This window comes from Cinclus cinclus, chromosome 4 (genome assembly GCF_963662255.1).
Source record: "Cinclus cinclus chromosome 4, bCinCin1.1, whole genome shotgun sequence".
Lineage (NCBI taxonomy): Eukaryota > Metazoa > Chordata > Aves > Passeriformes > Cinclidae > Cinclus > Cinclus cinclus.
In genome coordinates, this window is record NC_085049.1 from 21,929,040 (window position 1) to 21,949,830 (window position 20,791).

Below are 20,791 nucleotides of genomic sequence, written 5' to 3' on the forward strand. Positions count from 1 at the left end.
GGATATCTTAACTTTATCTTTGCTTTCACATCTATACATGAACTCATCTCAAAGGCTCTGAATCTCTAAAGACTGCACAAATTTACAGTGGAGCAATTGCAGTAAAATGCTTGATACCAAAAGACTGAAAGTTTTATTCTTATTTCAGGCAGGATTTTAGAGGAACAGATTTTGAATTGCCTGAATTAACACATTGACAGATCTAGGGAGAATAATACCTTGTTGGGATGTGTTGAAATACGAGTACATGGTACAAAATCACCCTGTGAGTTATATCTCTTTTTTAGTCACACTGACATAAGCAATGATTTTTAAGCTATTGCCTGATTGCTGAACTCACTTTATTTATCTTCCTCAAAGTCTCTCTGGATCTCAGAAGCACAACCCTTCTTTTAACAAATATTACAAATTTAATCAGGGACCTGCCAATAGTTATTGCAAAAAACAATATGTGACACTGAATGTAACACAAGGTAGGATTTCCTTGGTGTACATCACTATGGTTTAAATGTTTAAATTGCTAAAATTAGTTTAAAATGTCATAATCTTATGCTTTCTCTCTATGTGAATATATATAAAAAATAATACTCAGTTCCATTCACAATTGTTCTTTCTGCCAGACTCCCACTCAGCTCACATGTCCAAATTCATCCCGGAGGACAGCAGAGCCAGAGTGGAAAAGCAGACTCAAATGCATAGTTTGAGTTCTTCCCTGCTGTCATACAGAAGCTCTTAAGTGCTGAGACAGGGAGCTTGTGTTTTACCCGGGTCAGAAGCTGAGAGCTCTGCTTCTTACGTGATAAAAAGCAGGATGCATAGCGTGGGGCAATCTAGTGGGAAGAAAAGATGCAGCTATAACTTTAATTTGCTGGTTAAAAGGATTCTGGCCTTTCTGAATCAGCACCCGGGCTCTGTCTAATCTCCTCCCTCCACTCATGTTGCAACAGAGAGTTGCCTAAGTGAGCTATGTTGGCTCCTTGCCACTCAATATTTCCCTTCACCGGGGAAACCCCCAGCTGGCTTTTAAAACCAGCTTTATGGCCCAGGATAGTGCCAAAGGCAGTATGAGGCGCCTCACCACCTTCTGGAAGAATTTGAAGGCAAAGGTGGGGGTCACATAATAGGAGACAAGCCCATAGCAAGCTATTCCTTCCACTTTATTAGCTGATGCCTCTTGTTTAACACACTGATCATCTCTGCTTTTTTAAAACTATTATTTCAAGGGGAGGTTGCCAGAACTGATTCGTTGTTTTTGGACAAGCAAATAGGTTGTGCAAAATACCTTGTCTGTGAGAACTGAGAAGCATATAAGCTTATAGAGAGGGAAGAAATGCTTTGGAAATGTGCTTTGTCTCTGCCATCTAGCACGCATATCCCTCCAAGAGGAAGGTCTGTGATTCAGGGGGAAAATCCCATGACAAAGCCTTCAGCCCTAACAATTGCATGTGAGAGAGATTAAGTCATGGGAAACTCCTGTGAATAGAGTTGCATGAATAAAAAGGAACATGCAGCAACACGAAACACACCAAGCTTCAGCCTTCACCACCAGCTGGAAACGTGGGCATGCTTAAGAGAACTGTGCACTGTGGTATCTGTGTCTTTCCAGCAAGCACAGACTTCATTTCAAGGCACACACACGGGACGATGGCCTGGCTTTTCATCAAGCATTCAACATGCGATCGGTGCCTTGTGTCCCCATGAAAACGGGAAGGAACTGGGCATTGTCAAAGGATTACAGCGACTGCTTCTCCAGGCTGGGGGAGCTCAGTAGATCCAGGTGGCCTGGAAAATTCGGCTCTGTCTTCAGGAGCTTTTAGGAAAAAGCAATGCAAATAAAAACAAAACTTAAATTTGCTGTTGGATTGGGTTTTTTGTTTGTTTGTTTGTTTGTTTTGTCTAGCTCGAGACAGCTCATGCGTAAGCTCGGAGCCGGCAGCTCCGGCCCCACCAGGCCCTGCTCATGTTTCTGGAACCATTGGGGTTGCCATGGAGCGACGTGAGCGTTAGAGAAAACGCAAGCAAGCAAACAAACAAACAAACGCGAAAAAAGACCACAAAACACCAACAAAACAACAAATACAGCTGTTGCGGCGAGGCAGGGAAGCGGTCGCAGCCTTTGGGAAATGTAGTCCGCCCGGCCGGCGACGCGAGGAACAGTGGCCACGCCGCGCCTCTGCTGGGCCTGCTGGGAGTTGTAGTTTTTCCCGTCCCCATCAGGGCGGCGGCCAATAGCGACGGGGCCGAACAAGACTACACTTCCCAGCATGCACCGCTCTGTCGGCGCTACGGCGCCCTTCGGCTGTAAACAAACATGGCGGCGGGTGATGGCGGCGGCAGCGGGAGGTCCTGAGGCTCTGTGAGCGCCGGTGTCCGCCGGGGCTGCGGGCGGGCGGGCGGCTCCGCCTGCTCCTCGTGCAGGGGCTGCGGCGAGGCGGATCGGGGCTGGCGGCACACATGGATGACAGTAAGGTAAGGGGCTGCGGGGCCCATCCGGGAGATGGAGCCGATGGTAGCCGGTGAGACTCTTGGTGCAGGGAGCCTTCTGAAATGTGCTCTTGAGGGGCTCTGCTTGCTGCAGCCGCCAGGAAGGAAGGGTTGCCCCCTTAGATCTTGCTTGCAGCTCTTCGGTGCTACTTCTGGCGTTTCCTTAAAGCTCCAGGCGTGGGCCAAAGGCTGGATTCCACCAGTGGTGTGGTGCTGTGGCCTGTGCTCCCAATAGCACCCCGAACTTATTAGATAAATAGCCACTTTGCACAAATGGTGAGGTACGAGGGAGGCAGCAGCAGCAGCGTGGGTTGCAGCCTTGTACTGGGTGCTGGAGCTTGGATTCTTCCAGCATTGGAAGAATCTCATGAGAGCAACACAATTGCATCCCTGAAGGTGCGGGGCTTCCAGCTGAGCAGAGCCGAGCATGAGAAGATGCACAAGGAACACATCTTCCCCTTGCTTGTACCTGAAGCAGGTCCTGCAGGGACAGCTGCTGTGCCCTCTCAGGGCAGCCTGTTGCAGCTCAGACTCTCAGCCGAGTTTGGGTATTTCAGCTCTCTGTAGTGCTGGTTATGGGTTAACCTGGGGGTCATGCTGGAGACACCACTGGAATTTTACTAGAATAAAATTACACAGCCCATGATGATCTGCCTTAATTCAAAGGGGGGAAAATACTTGACACAATTTCTTATGGAATAAGGAAATTTAGAAGCGAACAGTAATTTGGCAATTTATAATCCACAGAATTAATTGTAAGGCTATGGAAGGTTTATGGTGATCTGCTATTTTAACAGGTATATTATTTTATTTTATTAACACCTTGTCTGAAAGCTGTGAAGGAGGTCGGGGGAAATCTGCATCACTGATGTCTCACAACTCTGGGAACTGCATGAAAGTTTGTGTAATTGGAGCAGTTGTAGAGAAGATCCAGAAAATTTAGTTCTGGAAGCATATATAGTTCGTGAGCATTATATGATTTTTATTTATTTTTGTGTTCTCCTCTATGAGGCTTAGGCTGTTTCTACTACCCAACTTCCAGATTTTCATTAAATTCCACTGACTCACACTTTCCTCCTTGCTGAGGGAATTGCCTGTGAAAGGACTGCCCCTGCAAAAACTCAATCAGCTAAATTGTGTTGGTAGTGTAGTGAGCATTCTATAACTGCCTGCAGCCAAGTTCAGTGTTTTCCTTTGTGTTTGTCACACAAAGTTTTCCCTAATTCATCATGCACTTTAATTTAGACTTAATCAGGTTTAAGAGAGCATTAGAAGAATTTTTCTTGTTTACACATTCCTCAAAACTGGAAGGAAATAACAAGAAAAAAAGGGAGAGGTAGAATACCTTAACATCAGATCTAGAAAAATTTCATGTTTCATTTTGGAAGGATGTTCTTAAATTATTCACACACACAAAAAAAATCCCTAAAACATTACCTCCTTGTCTTGTATAGAACTGCTTTAAACTAGGGTTTAAAAGTGTTCAGGTACTGGCCTCACTTGTTGCTGTGGTTTGAGTGTGGAAGGGAAAGAGTTTAGTGATGTAGCTGTTCCTTGGCAATTAATTCCTGTTAAAACAACACTTGTGCATCTGTGAAGTGTTTGGACAGAGGAAAAAGGAGAAGCTCTGTTATGGTGGCTTCAGCCTTTAAAGGTGAAACTTCTTGGCTAGTTTACAAGACAACATATAACATATTATGTACTTTTTATGTGAATTGGGAAGCAGACAATAGGGACTAGGGTAAGAAGTTGATAACTCTTGTTAGTCAACACTGAGTACAGTTTTATACAGCTAACTGCAGTCTTTTGTTTTAATTACAGAGGTTTTTATAGGTGACACTGACAAGACTTATTTGGGTAATTAACTTTTCAGTTTACAGCTAGAAATGAGAAACAAAAGTTTGTAATATCAGATCGCTTTTATTATTCCAGTGAAGTCAGAAACAAGCAAACCAAAACCAGATCACCAAAAAAGGTTGGGGTTGCCCTCTTTTATTACAAATATTCTTGCCTTACAGAGAAAAGATATTGTATTACTATATTTGTGGAATCAGCAACTGTTGATGTCTTGCTGTGGTGTTCTTGCAGCTTTCCTTTTCGAGGGAACACTTGGTGTTAGAGCAGGAGAAGGCTCTCAGCAAAGGGCTACACCCATGGAGCTGGGTTGCTTTCCACACAGTCTGGCTGTGAGACATCAAATACTCGGTCCTGTGTGGTCCTGAGTCATAATTATGGGGATGCAGGTGTCCCTTGGAGGGAGTGTGGGAGCAAGCCAGGTGTGAAATCTGATGTTTCAAATATAGAGCTTGAGGGGTCTTTGGATATGAGCTGTCTTGTAGCCTGTGACCTTCAATGGTGGGGCTGATGGGATCAGGGGGAGAGCAATCTCCTAGGCAGTCCGGGAGTCAGCTCTGGGTAATGCTTTGAATGCCACAGCAGGGACAGAGCTACTGTGGAGATGACCTCGGTTGTTAAGGTGTGGGCTGTTATGTTTTCACCCTTCAAGGCTTTTTCAGAGTATGCAGGTTCTCAGTGTGCTGGAGAAGTCTTCCATCTAGGATCATGTCTGTGAGAAACGATGTCTCACTTTTTAAAATTTTAAAAGGTTTATTGAACTACGGCAAGGGACTGAATAAGGAAAAAGGGACTTCGCTGGGTGTTTAGCTGCAGCCAGAGGCACACTGCCCACACCGTTAACAACCCTTAGATATGCTATTGATAAGCCAAGCCTCTCCCCGCTTGTACATATGTCACTCCTCCGACCCAGCTCCTCCTTCATCCCGCCTCTCGGAGTCTGCAGTCCTTCCTGCTTCAACCTTCCCGGTGGTCAGAGATAACTTTCAACATTATAAAACTCATGTATATATATATAAACAGATCTTTAGAAAACATCTTTCAACCTTATAATATAAATTCAATATTCACGAGAACCAGCATCACACTATCCATTTATTACAATGTCCACACATAAATTATTTTCATTGCTGCTTGCTTGGAAATACAAAACCTTAACAGCTTTGGTTATAATTTGATATGAGCAATTCAAATCATTAAATCTTTTAAGAACCTCCTGCTCAGCATTGTTCAGATGACACATATTTGCCAGGAGTGAGTGAAATTGAGGATATTAAAGCCTCTAAACCAGCTAGAAGAGTTTTAGTTCCTTGTTACAGTGGGCTGGGAGGATACACATGGTAGAGTTAGCTGACCATTCCTGAACCCAAGTTCTATCAGAGACAGGTTTTAAAAAGTGTCTGGTTTCTGTTAGTGTGAACTGAGAGAATGTGTAGGGCACAGTGGTGGACATAATTCCTGTGTGAGGCTCTGACTCCTTCCTTGGGGAAGAGCAGGGCTGTCACCAGTGGAGTGGCAAGGTGGTGTCTGAGTGACTGCTGCCCTGAACTTCAGCACTTACCCATCTGGGTGCCTGCATAATGCTTCATGAAAACTTGGTATTTAGTCCTAGCTCAGGCTTTTTAAAAACAGACATTGCAGCAAAGACAGACAGTATTCTTTATCCATCTGTGCTGAACATGGCATTCTCAGGACATGAAGCACTTTGTATGGTGAGAGTTTTAGGATTCATTTCTGTTGACACATCTGCTTAAGACTTAGATCGTGTTTGCTCACTACATAGTATCTTGCATTTTTGGATCATTATTGGATGCATATTGTCTGCCAGTGAAAGTAAAATAATTGTTTTGAGCATATGAAATGTCATGAAATGGAGGAATTACAAGCATGCTCTCTAGCTGGGCTTTTTACTGCTCCTGTGAGTGGTATGCTTTGAACTGGAAAATCAGAAAACTTCATCTGTATTAGCAGACTTGTGTCTGGCTTCATTTGCTTTCTGATTTTTGTAAAAATATATGCAAGTGGAAATAGATTCTTCCGCTCTCTACTGTAATGCAGCACTTAGGTTTTATTTCTTACCAGTCATTTTTATAGTTCTATATAAATTCTGTAGATGATGACCAGTTCCATGCTGTGTTAAGTTCTGCAGATGTATACTTTCAGCTGCCAGTGCAATGAAGAGTCTGCTTAAGATGGATCTCAAGTACTGGTTGATGGAGCTGCTTGTTTATTGGTAAATGAACTCAGAGCTTCTGGGAGATGCTGACCTGGTCAATGTGATCAGCATTGCTGGTCAGTGGTGCTGAGCAGTGCCTGGAGTAGTGTTACTTTAATCTGCTAAACTGATTCCAACTTGCAGATGTCATGATGAGGCCAGCTTTATCCCAGTCTTCTGTCTGAGGGGGTCAGCTCCTCAAGGCTTTGAGTGCTAGTGGCTGTATTATGTGTGCATCTCCTTCCTGAGGAGGACCTCTCTGCTGTGCATTCTGGCAAGGATTTTGGAGAGATCTGAATGTATGCTTCTAATAAAAAAAGTCCAGAAGTCTGAGGAATTTTCTATATCAGGTCAAGTAATTGCAGCTATTTCCAACTCCAGGTACTATAACTTTGTGCCTCAACACTGATGGGAGGCAAGAATGAGATTATGATCTAATTAGGGTATTAAAAGGAAACTGTGGAATCACAGAATAGGCTGACTTGGAAGGGACCCATTGGGATCATTGAGTCCAACTCCGGCCCTGTGCAGGACACCCCAAGAACCACGCTCTGTGCCTCAGAAAAGAGTTACGTTCTGTTATCTGAAGTCTGAGTGAACTGAAATGGGAGCTAGGTCAGATCTCTAACTAATGCATGCCTTTTTAAATATTTCTATGAAAAGTTTTATGATTCATCTTGTGATGAGTCTTGACTGTGTATGACTCCCTGAAAAAAACCCCAAATCTCCACTGCTGAATGCTAATAGATCACATCCTTTTATAAACTCCAGAGGAATACAAAGGGACTAAAAATGTTTGCTTGGTCTGTTGCCATGTTCAACATCAACTATCACTTCTGCTTTGTCTTCTTTCTGTCACATCAGCATAGCAACTGAGCAGGCAAACAGGACTAGAAGCCAGGGAGATACGGTAATGCTGGATGGGAGCAAAGGATTTCTCAGGACTTTTTTCCCAGCTGGGTTGCTTAAGGTTACAGCAGGAACTTCTAAATACTGGTGAGGGAAAACTGACGAGGTTTCAGGATTTGATTAAATTGCTTAGCATTACTGCGTTTGCAGCGTGATGTGTAATTGTGTGGTGAGCTCCAGGAGCCATGAAGACTAAAGTATGAAGCTTTGGGGATAGTGTGAAGGCAGATTATTAAGGTGTTAGTGCTTAGAGTCAAAAAGGAAGGAAGCTTTTCATTGTCTCTGTAGGCCTGGTGGTTAGGGCCTTGGCAAGTAATCATGGTTGAATGGTTGAAGAGGTACAGGCCTTTTTCCTGCCATAAGGGAGCTTGTGTGCAGGGCTACTGCCGTGATAAAAGATCTTGGAGGGAGGGCAGTTGGCACACCTGTCTGTAGAAAGAACCCTGGAGTGACCAAAGGGAAAGCAATTTGTGGATAATGGTGGATCCAGGATGCATTTGCCCTGTGCTAAGCAGTCTTTAACTTGCTGATTGTGAGAAATGGTGTGGTGGGAACCATTCACCTGCCTGAGGCCTTGGGGAGAGGGCATGGCTGTCAATGCTCCTGTGCAGGATTAGGACTCAAGGTACTTCTTTATTTACACAGCAGTGTGGGGCGTGTTGGGGCCCCAGCCTTGAGTGCCAGCTCACTTGAGTTCTAGAGGGTCAGAACCCATAGTGGCCAAGGTTTTTTAAAAGAGCTGCAGTGTATGTCTCTACAAGACCTTATCTAGCTCTTGAATTCAGAGATTTACTTTGAACTACCTTGCATTAGGACAGAAAAGCCTCAGGTGCTAAAAGTCTTCGGAAACTGAAGTACTTTGGCTGTAGTGTGTATAATGTAATATCCATGAGTCTTCCAAGTGCAAGTAATAAGAGATAGCAAATGGTGAATGCCTACAGCCCCACCTGGGAAGATTCTGTGTGGTTCTACCTTCTGCTGAGCTGGGAGTATGGATCACAGCAGCCATAGCCAGGAGTGTGTTGCTATGAGAGGACAGACCTTGTCATGCCTGAAAGAGGACAGTTACTTTCCCTTCTTTAGAGCTCCTGCTCCCTGCCTTGGCTACATCTGGTTAGTTTTATCTCACTTTGAACTACATTAGATTTTCTGGACTAGAAAATCTTAAGGGGAGTACCTTGATAAAGTAAAGAATTATTTAAACTGTATTCAGCAGTTCAAGTGTAAAAGGGCTTTATTTTTTTTTCCTTTGCTTTTCTGAATGTACTCTGTTTGTTTCATTATCACAAATGTCCATTAAGTACTTTCTGTTCTTTCATTTGCTTATGGCAGGCAGCTACTCCTGAATAAATCAGGAGGGACAATACAGAGAGGGTAGGATTATGTTGGCATGTGATTGTTGACTCACTTTCCAAAGAAAGAATAGGCTCAATTGTATAATCCTTATTTTCCCCCCTCTTCATTCTGGCGCATAAGTTCACTATGTTAGTGTTTTTATTGCAGCTTGCTAAGTTTGCAGAACAAGTGACTTCTTTGAATGTTAAAAATTACTTATTTTGTAGCTCTTCACAGTAAAAGTGTCTTTTTTTAATTATGAACTCTAGTATTTTGAACACTGCTTAGTAGAAAAAGTCTGTCTGTATCAAGGATGGTGAAATACTAAGGCAGCAGTGAAATTCTTATATGCAGGTGTTTGTGTTAGGTGTATTTCTCCACACCTCCTCCAGTCAAACAGTGTGGTCAGAATGCTAATAAAGAGAAATCCTCGCTTCAGAGGAGAGCTGGGGTGTGTGGCTGATGTAATGCTCACTGGCTGATACTGCCCAATGACCAGTGAACTAAGCTTCACATCATATTTAAGATTTTCTTGTGCCATGCCCCTATGTTTAGAGTAAAATATTTAAGTGGGGAAGCACAGAGTAAATACAGAGGAAACTTGTTTTGTTTTGGGGTTTGTATTATTATTTTTTTTAATTTGTAGCAAGACAAGCTCTCAGACCTGTAAAAAGGGAGCCACAAAGGAAAGGGGAAGGTGATTGCAATACCTGCATTCCATAGGGCAGGAAACTAGGGAGTTACATTTCTGCAAGGGGGATCTGCATTAGGAGCAGGGAGAGTTCAGCACTGACAGGTTGTATGAGGAAACTCACCAGGCTGTGGAGTAATGCTTTGAAGGTGAACATGGCCAGAGTGGTGATGTACTACTGGAGCAGAGGCAACAGAGATAGGACTCAGTGTGACTGAGTTCCATGTTTAGTAAAACTCCTCAAGATTCCTTTGAAAGAAATCTAGCCCAAGGAAGCTCCGGTGGCTAGTGAATAATTCTGAATTTAGAGTAGGCTCCATCTGTTGACTGCAGCAAAACTAAGTTTTGCATTATATTGATAGAAACAAATAAATATTTTTTCTAAATTGAAGTGTTAATTTCTATAATATTTCTATATAATATTTTGAGACCTGCTAGAGCAGGGGCTGTAGGTGATGTGGAAGCAGTTTCACTACAGGCTGATTATGCCTCCTCAATACCCAGATACCCTCATAGATACCTGAGGTAGTGTGTTCAGGTCTGGGCTCCCTAATATGAGAGAGAAATAGAGCCACTGGAGGGAGTCCTGAACGCTTCACAGCTCAGCATTCTTATTTCCTATGTTGCTTCAGGATGTATATGCAAGATTTTATACTTGAGACTCCTAGTAGTTACAGTCACATGGTTCCAGCATTACATTTGCAGAATAGGATCTTTATTGTGCCCTTCCTTTCCAGGTGGTTGGAGGCAAGGTAAAGAAGCCAGGCAAACGAGGTCGTAAACCAGCCAAAATAGACTTGAAGGCAAAACTTGAAAGAAGTCGTCAGAGTGCAAGAGAGTGCAGAGCCAGGAAGAAGCTGAGGTACCAGTACCTGGAAGAGCTGGTTTCAAGCAGAGAGCGAGCTATCTGTGCTCTGAGAGAAGAGCTTGAAATGGTAAGGAATTATCATATAACCCAGCCTTCAGTATTATCTGGGACCTGTCCTTGTGAACACTTGTTCTCGGGACTACAGTGACTGACAGGGGCATTTGGCTGGCCAGGAGGTATCAGAACATCAGATGCATCCAGCTGTTTGCCTGCTTTGGTGTGTAGAAGATGAATTCATGTCACAAGTTATCTGCTGGTTCTGAACTGGAAGAAAGTGCCATTACCTTTGAGTCTGTTGTCTTTGAAATGTTTGGTTTTGAAAAACCTTTGACAGAGGTAGATTGTGGGATGAGGTGTTGAAATATCAAAGGGCAAACATACATCCACAGGGTGTCATTGCTTCTCTGTTGGGGAAGTGGGTTCTTGCAGCATGCTCTCTGTGTAGGTGGTTCTAGGATGTCTAAGATGGGGGTCTTGGCCAAATAAGCAGCATTAACCAAGAAGGTTTCATCTGGAAATACAGATACAGCGGTGTCATTGAAATATCACCAGCACTGAGGACACCGTCTTGACCTGGCTTTAGGTTTGTTTGAATGGGCGGGGCTAATCACTACAAGTCAGCAGGTTTAGGATCGGGTGAAAAGCCAGCCAACCAGCCACAGGTTTTTGATGTGCTTCAGGGTTTGACAGTGAAGGATTTAAGATGAGGAGAGTAGGAATAAGGTACATGTGCTTCCACCGTGCCTTGCACAATGGGAAAGGACCTCTTAATAGTCCATCAGCCCCAGAGTCATGTGAAATATTTGTTTTTTTATAGACCATGAACTGGAACGGTGTTTTTGCATGCCAGCAGCAAGAAATTGCACAGAGTGTTCCATGTTGTTTAATAATTACAGTATTCTGTCTATTGCTGCCTCTGAGTAGCAGTTTATTGACTGCAAGAGGCTTTGCTGAGGCCAGGTATGTGGCCATGGCCCACGTGCTCAGCTCATTAGGGCTCTGAAGTTTCATAAGAGGCTTCAGCTCAGTACATTCAGACCTTAAATGAATATACCGGAATGTAAAGATTACAGCCCTGTTTTGTCTGCTAATGTGATCCTGGCAGTTTGCTAAGGCCTAATGTGTTTGCATATTTCAGTACAAGCAGTGGTGCATGGCCATGGACCAAGGGAAAATCCCCTCGGAAATAAAAGCCCTGCTAACTGGAGAGGAGCAAGGCAAAGCACAGCAGAACTCAACCAAACTTGCCAAGGCTGCAAAGACAGAGGCAAACAGCAGCAATCCCTGTAAGTATCCAGCCTGTGATTAATTCCTGTTTTGTTACATCTTTTGTGGTGTAGGAGGATGGCTGTGGTGTAGGAAGAAACATAAGGATGTGCTTTTGGGCACAAATAGTTGATTGAAGCAAAGAGCTTAGTGGGTGGTACAAAGACTCTGTGTAATGTTTACATGGACAACACAGAAATTCCACTATAGAGGAAGCTGGGCAGTTATTTTAAAAGAGGACTCTTTGTGTATCATCAAAGCCTGTGGAGACCTGTGAAGACCTTAATTTCTTACAGCATTTTCTGGTTTTTTTTTTTTTTTTTTTTTTTTTTTGTTTTGTTTTTTTTTTAATGCAAGCTAAATGGAGCACATAAAACATAACTGAACTTTAAAAACTTTACCAAGAAAACATTATTCTAGCTGCAAGCACTCCAAGAGAGAAATGCTGGATGTGGGATTTTCTATGGAGTTTTCTTTCTGACTCCTTTGTGCAGGGAATAGAATAGATTTCTTCTGGGAGATGGAAAGTGAAAAGACCATGTGATACAAAGTCGTATTCTTGATATGTATATGCAAAAGGAGAGAGTTCAGGTGTAGCATGGGCAATTCTCTATCTTCTAATTTTGTAATAGCTTGTGCTACAGGCTACAATTACACTTCATTGAATTTTTTAAAAAGTAGGAGTTTCTAGCTTTATGTTTTCAAGAATCAACATGAAAACCACTTTTTCAACCATAACAATCTTCCCCTGCCGGTGCATCATTCTCAGGAGGCTGATGCAGAACCTTTCGCACTGCAGCAGAGGTGGCTCGGGAGCTGGCAGGAGGAAGAATGCTGTTCTGAAGAGTGGATGCATCTCCAGGTGCAGGGGAAAAGGTCCCAGGCTGTTCTCTTCTCTTTGCTCCTCCTCATGTGAAATTCTTTGATTGTGGTGTTCCTAAGGCTTTGTGGGGTGGGGCTTTTGTGGCAGCAAGTGTTGGTGTAAGTTGGAGCCTTGTTGTTCCTTTCACTACACTGCCCTCCCTAAATACAGCTATGGCAGCTTGTTCCCAGCACAAGAGTGGGGCTGCTTTTATATCAGAGCCCAAATTGGGCTGGCTTTGTGTTTGGTGGTTATGTGGTTGTTAACTGCTGTGGGACTCTGGGAGGTTCTGCAAAAGAAAAGCAAGAGAAGGATCTCGTGACAGCTTTGCTAAAGCCAAATCCAGCACTGTAGGTTGAGAAGAAGGAGCTGGATCAAAAGCTTTCAGTAAGAATATTTGTAGCAATGTCAGTTGTAACCTAAATGGAGTGTTGCTCTCGGCATCCATCTGTAATGCAGCATGTCTTTTATGTGACTGGGATTCTTAAAGAGGTACTAGATCCATTTCCTGTGTGTCCTGGTTTAGGGCAAATTGCAGAGGAAGCTTCCAAAAGGGTCCCTTTAGAAAGCAGATTCAAGTGGACCCTCCCCCAGCTGATTTGGCAAAAGATTTCCTTGGAGAAAAGTGGAAAAAACCATGTTTATTTAACAAAGTATTCACAAGCATAAGAAACCAAATAATATTGAACAATAAAACCTCCTGTTGTTCTGAAGAGATGGCAAATTCAGAAAGTCCTTGTCATGGGGTGTAGCTCACATCCCAGGCCCTGGTGGGCCACATGTGTGAGCTCCTATTGTTCTTCTGGGTTTTCAGTCCAGAACAGGTTTCAAAGTTCCAAGACAGAGAAGCCGCAGTCCAGGGAACTTCTCTGCCTCAGCTAGCTAAAATCTAACTAAAAGCAAAAGAGAGCTCTCTCCCACTCCCTTTCAGTGCTGCAGGCAACACAATCCAGGAGAAGGATGCGGGTGAGCAAGTGAAGTTTCTGCAAACAAACTCTGCTCTTCTTCTTCCCCTCCTTGTGCTCAGAACCAGTGTTAAAGGTGCAGGACTCAAAAATATCCAGCATAAACAGAACAGACTGGGGATACAAGCATCATAAAGTCACTCTAGGACACTGCTTCTGCCCATACTTCTTCCACCAGGTACATTTTCCACCCCCTATGCTCCCGGAAGAACAGTCAAGGCATGTCCCTACAGCCTGCTTCCAGGAGGGAAACGGCAGCCATTCCTTCTCACCACTGGGTCCTGATACCTTTCCATAGCTACCAACATTTTGAACCCTAGTACCTCTCTGGATAGCAACTTAATGTGAATTCTGCTATGCTATCCTGGTTTCCCAGCCAAAGACAATGTCAGGAGCTGGTAGCAAGGAAAGCAAGTTGCATCAGTTTGGTTTTGTAGTAAGAAAGGTGATGGCAAAATTCTCGTGGGCTGATGTACTCATCCCAGTTATTGGCAGATAACCTGCCACTTTCCTCAGACTGCTCTTGCTCCCGGATTTGCTTTTTGTATTCATATGATGCAATGTGGAGAGTGGAGCTCAGGATTTTCAGAGGGGGTTTGGCTTGCTTATTCTGTTTTGTTTATGACAATGTCTTTCTCTGTGTTTTATGAAATGCATAGAACGTTTTTTAATCTTATGTTTCAAGCATTGTTTCATAGAATAAATATTATAATGAATTACTTTGCTACACCGAGTGTTGCCTTTTTTATTGAACTAATTGGGTCTGTTTAGCATTGTCTCAATTCAGGATGGGATGAAAGCACTGAAAGTAATCAAGTACCGTATTTCAGTGTACAGCACAATTGTTTCTAGAATTCTGTTCTAAGTAGCTATATAGTGAACCTTAACACGTGGTTTTAGGTTTAGTCTTTAGACCGTGCAACCAGCTACTTAGTTAGCAATTGCTAAAAATGTTGCACAGACACATAAGACAACATGTTAAAAGAGGTTTAGTCACACTGAAGTAGAGATGGGGAGGATGTGAGGGTTCATGTTGTGTTGTCCGTGTCTTATCCTCCCCATCCCCATCTGAAGGTCTGCACTGCATTTTGTCCTGAAAGATAGCAATAAAGTCTACCCATAAATTTGGGGATTTTTGTTGATGCTCAGTCCTTACCTGATCCTTTTCCTGGATTTTCTGGAGGAAGAAAAGCCTTAGGCCAAATGATCAGAGCTATATTCTGCCAGCCTTGTAGTTGGACCTTATAACATACCAGAAGTGTAATGGATTATTTTGGGTTAGAATTAGTCTTACACAGTCCATTTTCAGGTGTAAACAATGTATTGTAATTAGACACATACTTCAAATGTTATGCAGATACTTAAGTGTCTTTCAGAATCAGGGATGTAGAAACCAGGCAGAGGAGTTATGGGTTGTGATCAGAACAGCTCTGCCCAGTGCTTGGTAATGACAAATGCAGCTCTCATCTTGCCAGAAATACCCTGCTTGCTTTCTTCCCTCTTTCTCTGTTTCACATGCTGTGATACTGAACAAGAAGCCTCTCAGCAGAAATGTTTCTTCTCTGGATTAAATGGAGAGTTGGAATTTCTCATTGTGAGCAGGAGTTTCTTCTGTTTGTTATGGTGGCCCCTGCTTCTTGGCTTAGTCAGCACTTGGCATTACAAGGCTGTGTTTGGCAAGCTGTGTGGCACAAATAGTGTATCCATGTTCTGACAGGTTTCTTGTGCTTCCTGCAGATGGACAGAGGCCTGTTACTGCCTCCAACATCCTTGATTGTCCTGCAAGCAAAAATCTGTGACACATAGTTACAGCTCCAGCTGCAGCTTTTTCATCTGCTCTAGATACTGTAGTTCATTACAAAATGTAGGATTCCCAGCAGCAATCATTCAATAAAGTTCCCTGTCTTCCATCATAAAGCAGGCTGTGCTGTGTTACACATTTTTTGGCCTTAGCTGGATTCCTGGGAGTCCTTTATTTTGAAACTTGAAGTTTAGCAGTTCCCCTTGGAAACCAGCAAGTGTTTGTGATTCAGGCTTGTTTGCTGCTCTAATGCTCGTACTCTTCATCCTAGTTGGGGTGGCTCCTAGGAGTGATACAGCCAAATCCTCTGGTCATCTAGTTCCCTAGACAATGTAGGTTGGTATAGTCTTACCCTCTCTTTGTGTAGGCTGGGAACAGCCTTTCACATGTTTCTCGTCCAGTGAGTGAGCACAGCTGGCTCTCTCTCACAAGTACTGAAGAAAGGAAATGAGCCTGGAAATACTTCATTTTCCCACTTGTCATGGAAATTTAATCTTCAGCCAGACCCATTTGTGAGCTAAAGGTGGGTATCTCTTGGAAACTGTCCACTATCCACAGTCTTAAAAAAAATGCTGTCTATACTATTTGGTGTTTACCCCAACACCAGAACTCCTGATAGGGTTAAGTGTAGACTGAACTCACTGGATGATGATGGACTAAGCACTGTACAGTTGTACCAATCCTTTTGGGGAGTGTAGCCCAAGGATGGACCAGATAGTGGCAGCTTCATAAGAAAAACATGCAGTAGGTCTTGTCTTTTTGTATGCTGTATATATGCTGCATGCACAGAATCCTGCGGTGGACACAGTTAGTTGACTTGTCACTTAACTGAGAATATTTTGTAATTACGTGTAAAAAAAAATATATATTTTCTTTTCACAATCTGCTTTCATAATCTGATAATAAGTGTTTGTCAAAGAATTTCCTGGTAAGTAACTTCTATCAGGGTTTATTTTAATGTATTAGACAAATTTCAAAAAGCTTTTCTCTTTCTTGACAGCTGAAATCTGGCCACCTTTGAGAGTGCTTGTGACTGATTGTTTTTCCTTTTACATTTTAGGGTGAAGACTAACCTACATCAATAATGAATCTAGTTTTTCCTGAAGAGCTGGAGAAGATTTGGGATTATAACTCCATTTGCTACTTTCCAAGAAATTGTAGTCTCTATAATTGCCTATTAAATTACTGTTAATATAAGAAGTACATGTTTGAGTCTAGTCTTAAAATGCAGAGAAATCAGAGGAAAAGCTGAAGTAAGAACCATAGTCCTCCTCATTGTGCTCAAAAGTTACAGCATGAGTGGCAGAGAATGGGCTAATGTAGAAATCCGTGTTGGAGGTAAGCAGGGCAGCATACCAGTTTGTGAGTTCCTGCTCTTTGTGTCACTGAGCATTAATTTCTCCAAAAGTTACATCAATAAATGGATTTCTTACATGACTCTATTGTGAATTTGTATGAGAAAACATAAGCTTCTAATCCACAGTTAACCCTGAAATGTCCCACAGTGAATAGCACATCAGTGGACTAAAATTCAACTGATGCTGTATTTGTGCGATGTTCAGATTTTTGTATGTAGGTCTATTGTGGATTTCCAGTGCCTGAGGGGAACCTGCAAGGAAGATGGGGAGGGGCTATTGACAAGGGCCTGGAGTGGCAGGACAAGGGGCAATGACTTCAAACTGACAGAGAAGGTTTAGATATTAAGAAAAAAATTCTTTACTGTGAGGCTTATAGCAGATTGCCCAGAGAAGCTGTGGATGCCTCATCCCTGAAGATGTTCAAGATCAGGTTGCATGGAGCTCTGAACAATCTTAAAATTGCAACTAGAAAATGCTGTCATTGGTCAGCTAATGATTTTCAGCAGCACTTTGTCAAAAAAAAAAAAAACAACTAAAAAAACTGAACTGCTTTTTCATGTTTTTTGTTCTGTTTTGTTTTTCTTTCCCCAAAAAACACTTGGAAGGCAAGAGTTTTGCTACCATAACTAGTACAAGATTAACTCTACTTTTTTTTATGTCAGCCTGTATCTCACAACTGGCTTAATCAACACTGCCAGCACTAACTATTGCTTCGAGCAATTCTATGTATGATCTCTATGTTTGGGTGGGTATTGGTGACATTCCTAACTGCTGCAGCTGATTAAATAAATGTGTGAATAAAAGACTACAAGTGGATTATAAAATGTGCATCTTCATGAGACAGGCTCTTCAGTGTGAATAGAAATATCCTGTGAAGCGTTACTTATTCCCATACCTTCTTTCTCATGGTAACTTTCAGAGTACATTTTGATCAAGTTTAACAGTGCTGCCAGCAGCAATTCTGGGTGTTCCTGTGGCAGTGCATTCCAGCAGTGTCCTCCAACTTCACCATCCTTATGTGACATGCTCCGAGTGCCTGCTGATGTAAGAACAGTCCTTTCCTGCTCCCTACCAAACACAGAGCTGGCCATGTTGCTAAGTCAGTGTTTTCTGGTTTGCGTTTCTGAGCTTTTTCTTTCCTCTCCCCTTTGAAATCTCCTTTTTGGAATGCATTCCTTCTTTGGTACAGGGTAAGACTATTCTGTGAATCTTCTTTCTTTCCCAAGTGGCCTGGCAGCTATTTTCAAAAGGTGTCAAGGGTTCCTCTTTCCAGAGGACTGTGCATGAGTTACTCTGCTGTTTGTGCCTCTGCACTTCTGTACCACACCCACCAGCTCGCTCTTCTGCAGTTCACACTCTGTGACATCAGTGTAAATACCCCTTCTGCACTGTCCTTAATAATAGCATCACCCTTTGTAGCTCAGGACCCTCTTGATTCTCAGCCTAGCACAGGCAGTGCTGGAACTGGCTCACCCCAGAGTGGTTTTTGCTTTCTCAAGCATTCTGATGAGCTGTATGGTCAGGAGGAAGGTGACAGCATTAGCAGACAGCAGTGATGCTCATGTTGTGGGCATGTACTGAAACAGTTTTGCAAAGTGTAATTCTTCATTCAGTTGAAAGGTTGGGATTTAGATGATTCTGTTACTTGTATTTCTGTGCAGTTCTAGGTTGCCCAGCATTTTCAGCAGTGGTTTCAAATGAACAGGCAAATTCAGTTTAGGATGACGTATCTGAAACAGCCTGTGGAATTAAGGGATTAATTAAAAAAATTATGGCCCGAAGTCATTTATCTCATGAACATAGCCCAGAAAAGTTTTCATCAAAGTAAGTACAATAATAGTGTTAGTTTTCCATTTAAGTCTGGAATCGTATCTGGGATCTCAGATAGCGAGAGGGAAAGGAGGTATTTTCTAGCTTTCTAATTAGTTAATTATTCTTGTGACAAGTCTGTGTGTAAACCTTCCCAAGGTGATGGTGCTGCAGGGATCTCTTGATGAGAACAGTGTTATTATTCTCAGCTGCATTTCTCATTACTTTATTCTTAGGGTTCCTCACTTTCTGAAATAAAATAGTAATTAGCTTTTTAATTACTGGTACATCAGTGGAGCCAGTGTTGCTTGCTGTGGGTGTTTGAGAAACAGCCAATTAGCTGTTTCTGCTTTTTGGATTTATGTAATTTTTTCCCTATTTTTTTTTCCAGTATTCACTTAATGTCGTCATATCAGTTCAATGCCACTAAATGAATGGCTTTGTTAATGGAAATAATATTGCCTACACATGCTGGCAGATAAAAAAAGGCTGACTGACAGCTGGAGAACAATTACAAAGGTTGTCTGAATTAATCCCTCTGCCCTCAGTTACATGTGGAATGAGCACAGTTGCAGTTCTGTGAATGTATTCATATAAAAATGTAGGCAGAATGATGAATGGCCTCTTGTGGTTGCTTGCATTCACCTTGCATTTTTTTCTTGGTCATCTCCTTTGCATGAAATAGGGCATTTTAGGAAACCAAATGTGCCTGTTACTAATACATCTTAGCATTGGTCTGTCAGAAATACCTGACCAGCTGTAATTTTAAATATCCTGTTAACTTTAAATATCCTGTTAGCATGGATTAAAATTATCTTCTTTATTACTGTAAAACTTCTTTTTCATTAGCATATAACTGTTTTCGGATATCATTGAGAATTTTATAAAGTAGCAATTTCAAGCTAGTTATAAGGGATGGAGACAAGTGCAGGGTTTAACAAGGGTTCTTCTAAGTGCTAATTTCTTTCTGCTGTGCTTGATTGGAAGGTCTACATGGAGGTGGTAAGAGTGGAGGATCAACACTGGTGCACTTCAGTTTTATTTCTGATGTCGGGAGGCTTCCAAGGAGCACTGAGAGCCTTGGAGGACACAATTTTACTGTAGCAAGGGACAGGGAAATCTTAGCTAGTAATGTTTCTCCTGTAGCAATCAGGCTACAAGGAAGAGCCAAGTACTTGGCAGCAGTTGTTTCTCCTGGATAAGGTGAGATTTGGAAGCCTGGCCCCTTGCAAAATCCTCTTCTGCCTTTCAAAGAAATAAAAAAATATTTCCCTTAAAGATCAGTCTCCAGTGATTTGTTACCTGGCTAGGAATTTCTTCTGGCAATTAACATGACCAATGTGCAGAAGGGATCTTTGAAGATGCAGTCATGCTGTGGGCCACATCCTCAGCATCCCTTTTCTTACAAAAAAAACCCCCATACAACCCAAGAACGAAGATTCTGACAAAGATGCCCTGAATGAGTGTGAAAGACCAAGTTAGTAATGTGGCAAGAGCTGTCTCAAGAGTCAGCAAAAAGCCAGAGGACAGATGAGCTCCCAGCAGTGAGTTAATGCAATCAGGGCTACTCCTGGTGCATTTACAGCTAGCTGGTGACTAATCTGATATCTTGCTATCTCTGGATATTTCTTAATAATTTTCCTTCCTCTATTTGGATCAATATGAGAGGGACTCTGTGGAGTATGTGTAGAAGTAAAGATGGTTAATCTCCAGGGCTGAAGAGAAGAACTATAGTGCCTTTGGAAATAAGGTGGGTGATTACATCCATCCATATGTGGCCTCTGCTGCTGAATTCTACATGGCCTCAAAAAAAATTCAAGTCTTTGATCAGTCCCTCTTCACCAAAAGCATCTCTTCCTTTTATTGGTGCATGCAGAGAAAAAGCTTGTGTCTGCCGAGGTATGAGACAAGAACATATTTAATTATTTAGTGATGTAATATTTTTTTCTTTTTCTATCCCCCTGCAAATGTGGGACCAAGTTGAGAGTTGGTGTGAAACAGCTGAGATGCTGCACACACAAAGGAATTACTGCTGAATTTTTCATTTCTGAAAATTGTCCAGGAACCTGAATATTGTCCAGGAACATGTTTCATGAAACAAATTAAAGACTTTGTGTGTATTAGCAGTAGTGTAGGAAAAAACCTGTGGTTTAGTCCAGACTGCTCATCAGGAGGTGACATTTATACTACAATCTTCCAGTAGGTGTTTTACGTTTTACTAGAAACCAGTTCAAATAAAGCTGCTGTAATTTATAATGGCCTATTCTACAATACTTGCTAAGTTGAAAAGAGCCAACTAATAAAGACATATTAACTTACAGAATCACTTAGGGAGTTAATAACCCTTTCTTTGAGTATATAGGCCTGGCTTTAA

The 20,791-nt window shown here is 42.3% G+C and overlaps 1 protein-coding gene across 5 annotated transcripts; it reads left to right on the top strand.

Annotated features, from left to right (window-relative positions):
- The first annotated feature begins 2,312 nt into the window (after positions 1-2,312).
- On the top strand, positions 2,313-16,687 carry CREBL2 (cAMP responsive element binding protein like 2). 5 transcript variants are annotated; one of them, XR_009933147.1, is made up of 6 exons: positions 2,318-2,469; positions 10,226-10,423; positions 11,495-11,642; positions 12,392-12,498; positions 15,618-15,773; positions 16,311-16,687. XR_009933147.1 is itself a non-coding variant. In XM_062491788.1 (4 exons), exons 1-4 carry the CDS (start codon positions 2,455-2,457, stop codon positions 11,994-11,996), a joined length of 378 nt encoding a protein of 125 aa, XP_062347772.1. In that variant the 5' UTR covers positions 2,313-2,454; the 3' UTR covers positions 11,997-12,385. The 5 variants fall into 5 exon arrangements, 3 of the variants coding, with proteins under 3 accessions (XP_062347772.1, XP_062347773.1, XP_062347774.1); XR_009933148.1 differs by lacking the exons at positions 15,618-15,773; positions 16,311-16,687 and adding an exon at positions 15,187-15,610; XM_062491788.1 differs by lacking the exons at positions 12,392-12,498; positions 15,618-15,773; positions 16,311-16,687 and adding an exon at positions 11,980-12,385 and having other exon boundaries at positions 2,313-2,469.
- The last annotated feature ends 4,104 nt before the right edge of the window (positions 16,688-20,791 follow it).

Bases quoted from the DNA above. Each gene is read 5' to 3' on its own strand.
- CREBL2 (XM_062491788.1), top strand. The intron at 10,424-11,494 runs GTAAGGAATTAT...TGCATATTTCAG, and splicing joins TGAGAGAAGAGCTTGAAATG to TACAAGCAGTGGTGCATGGC.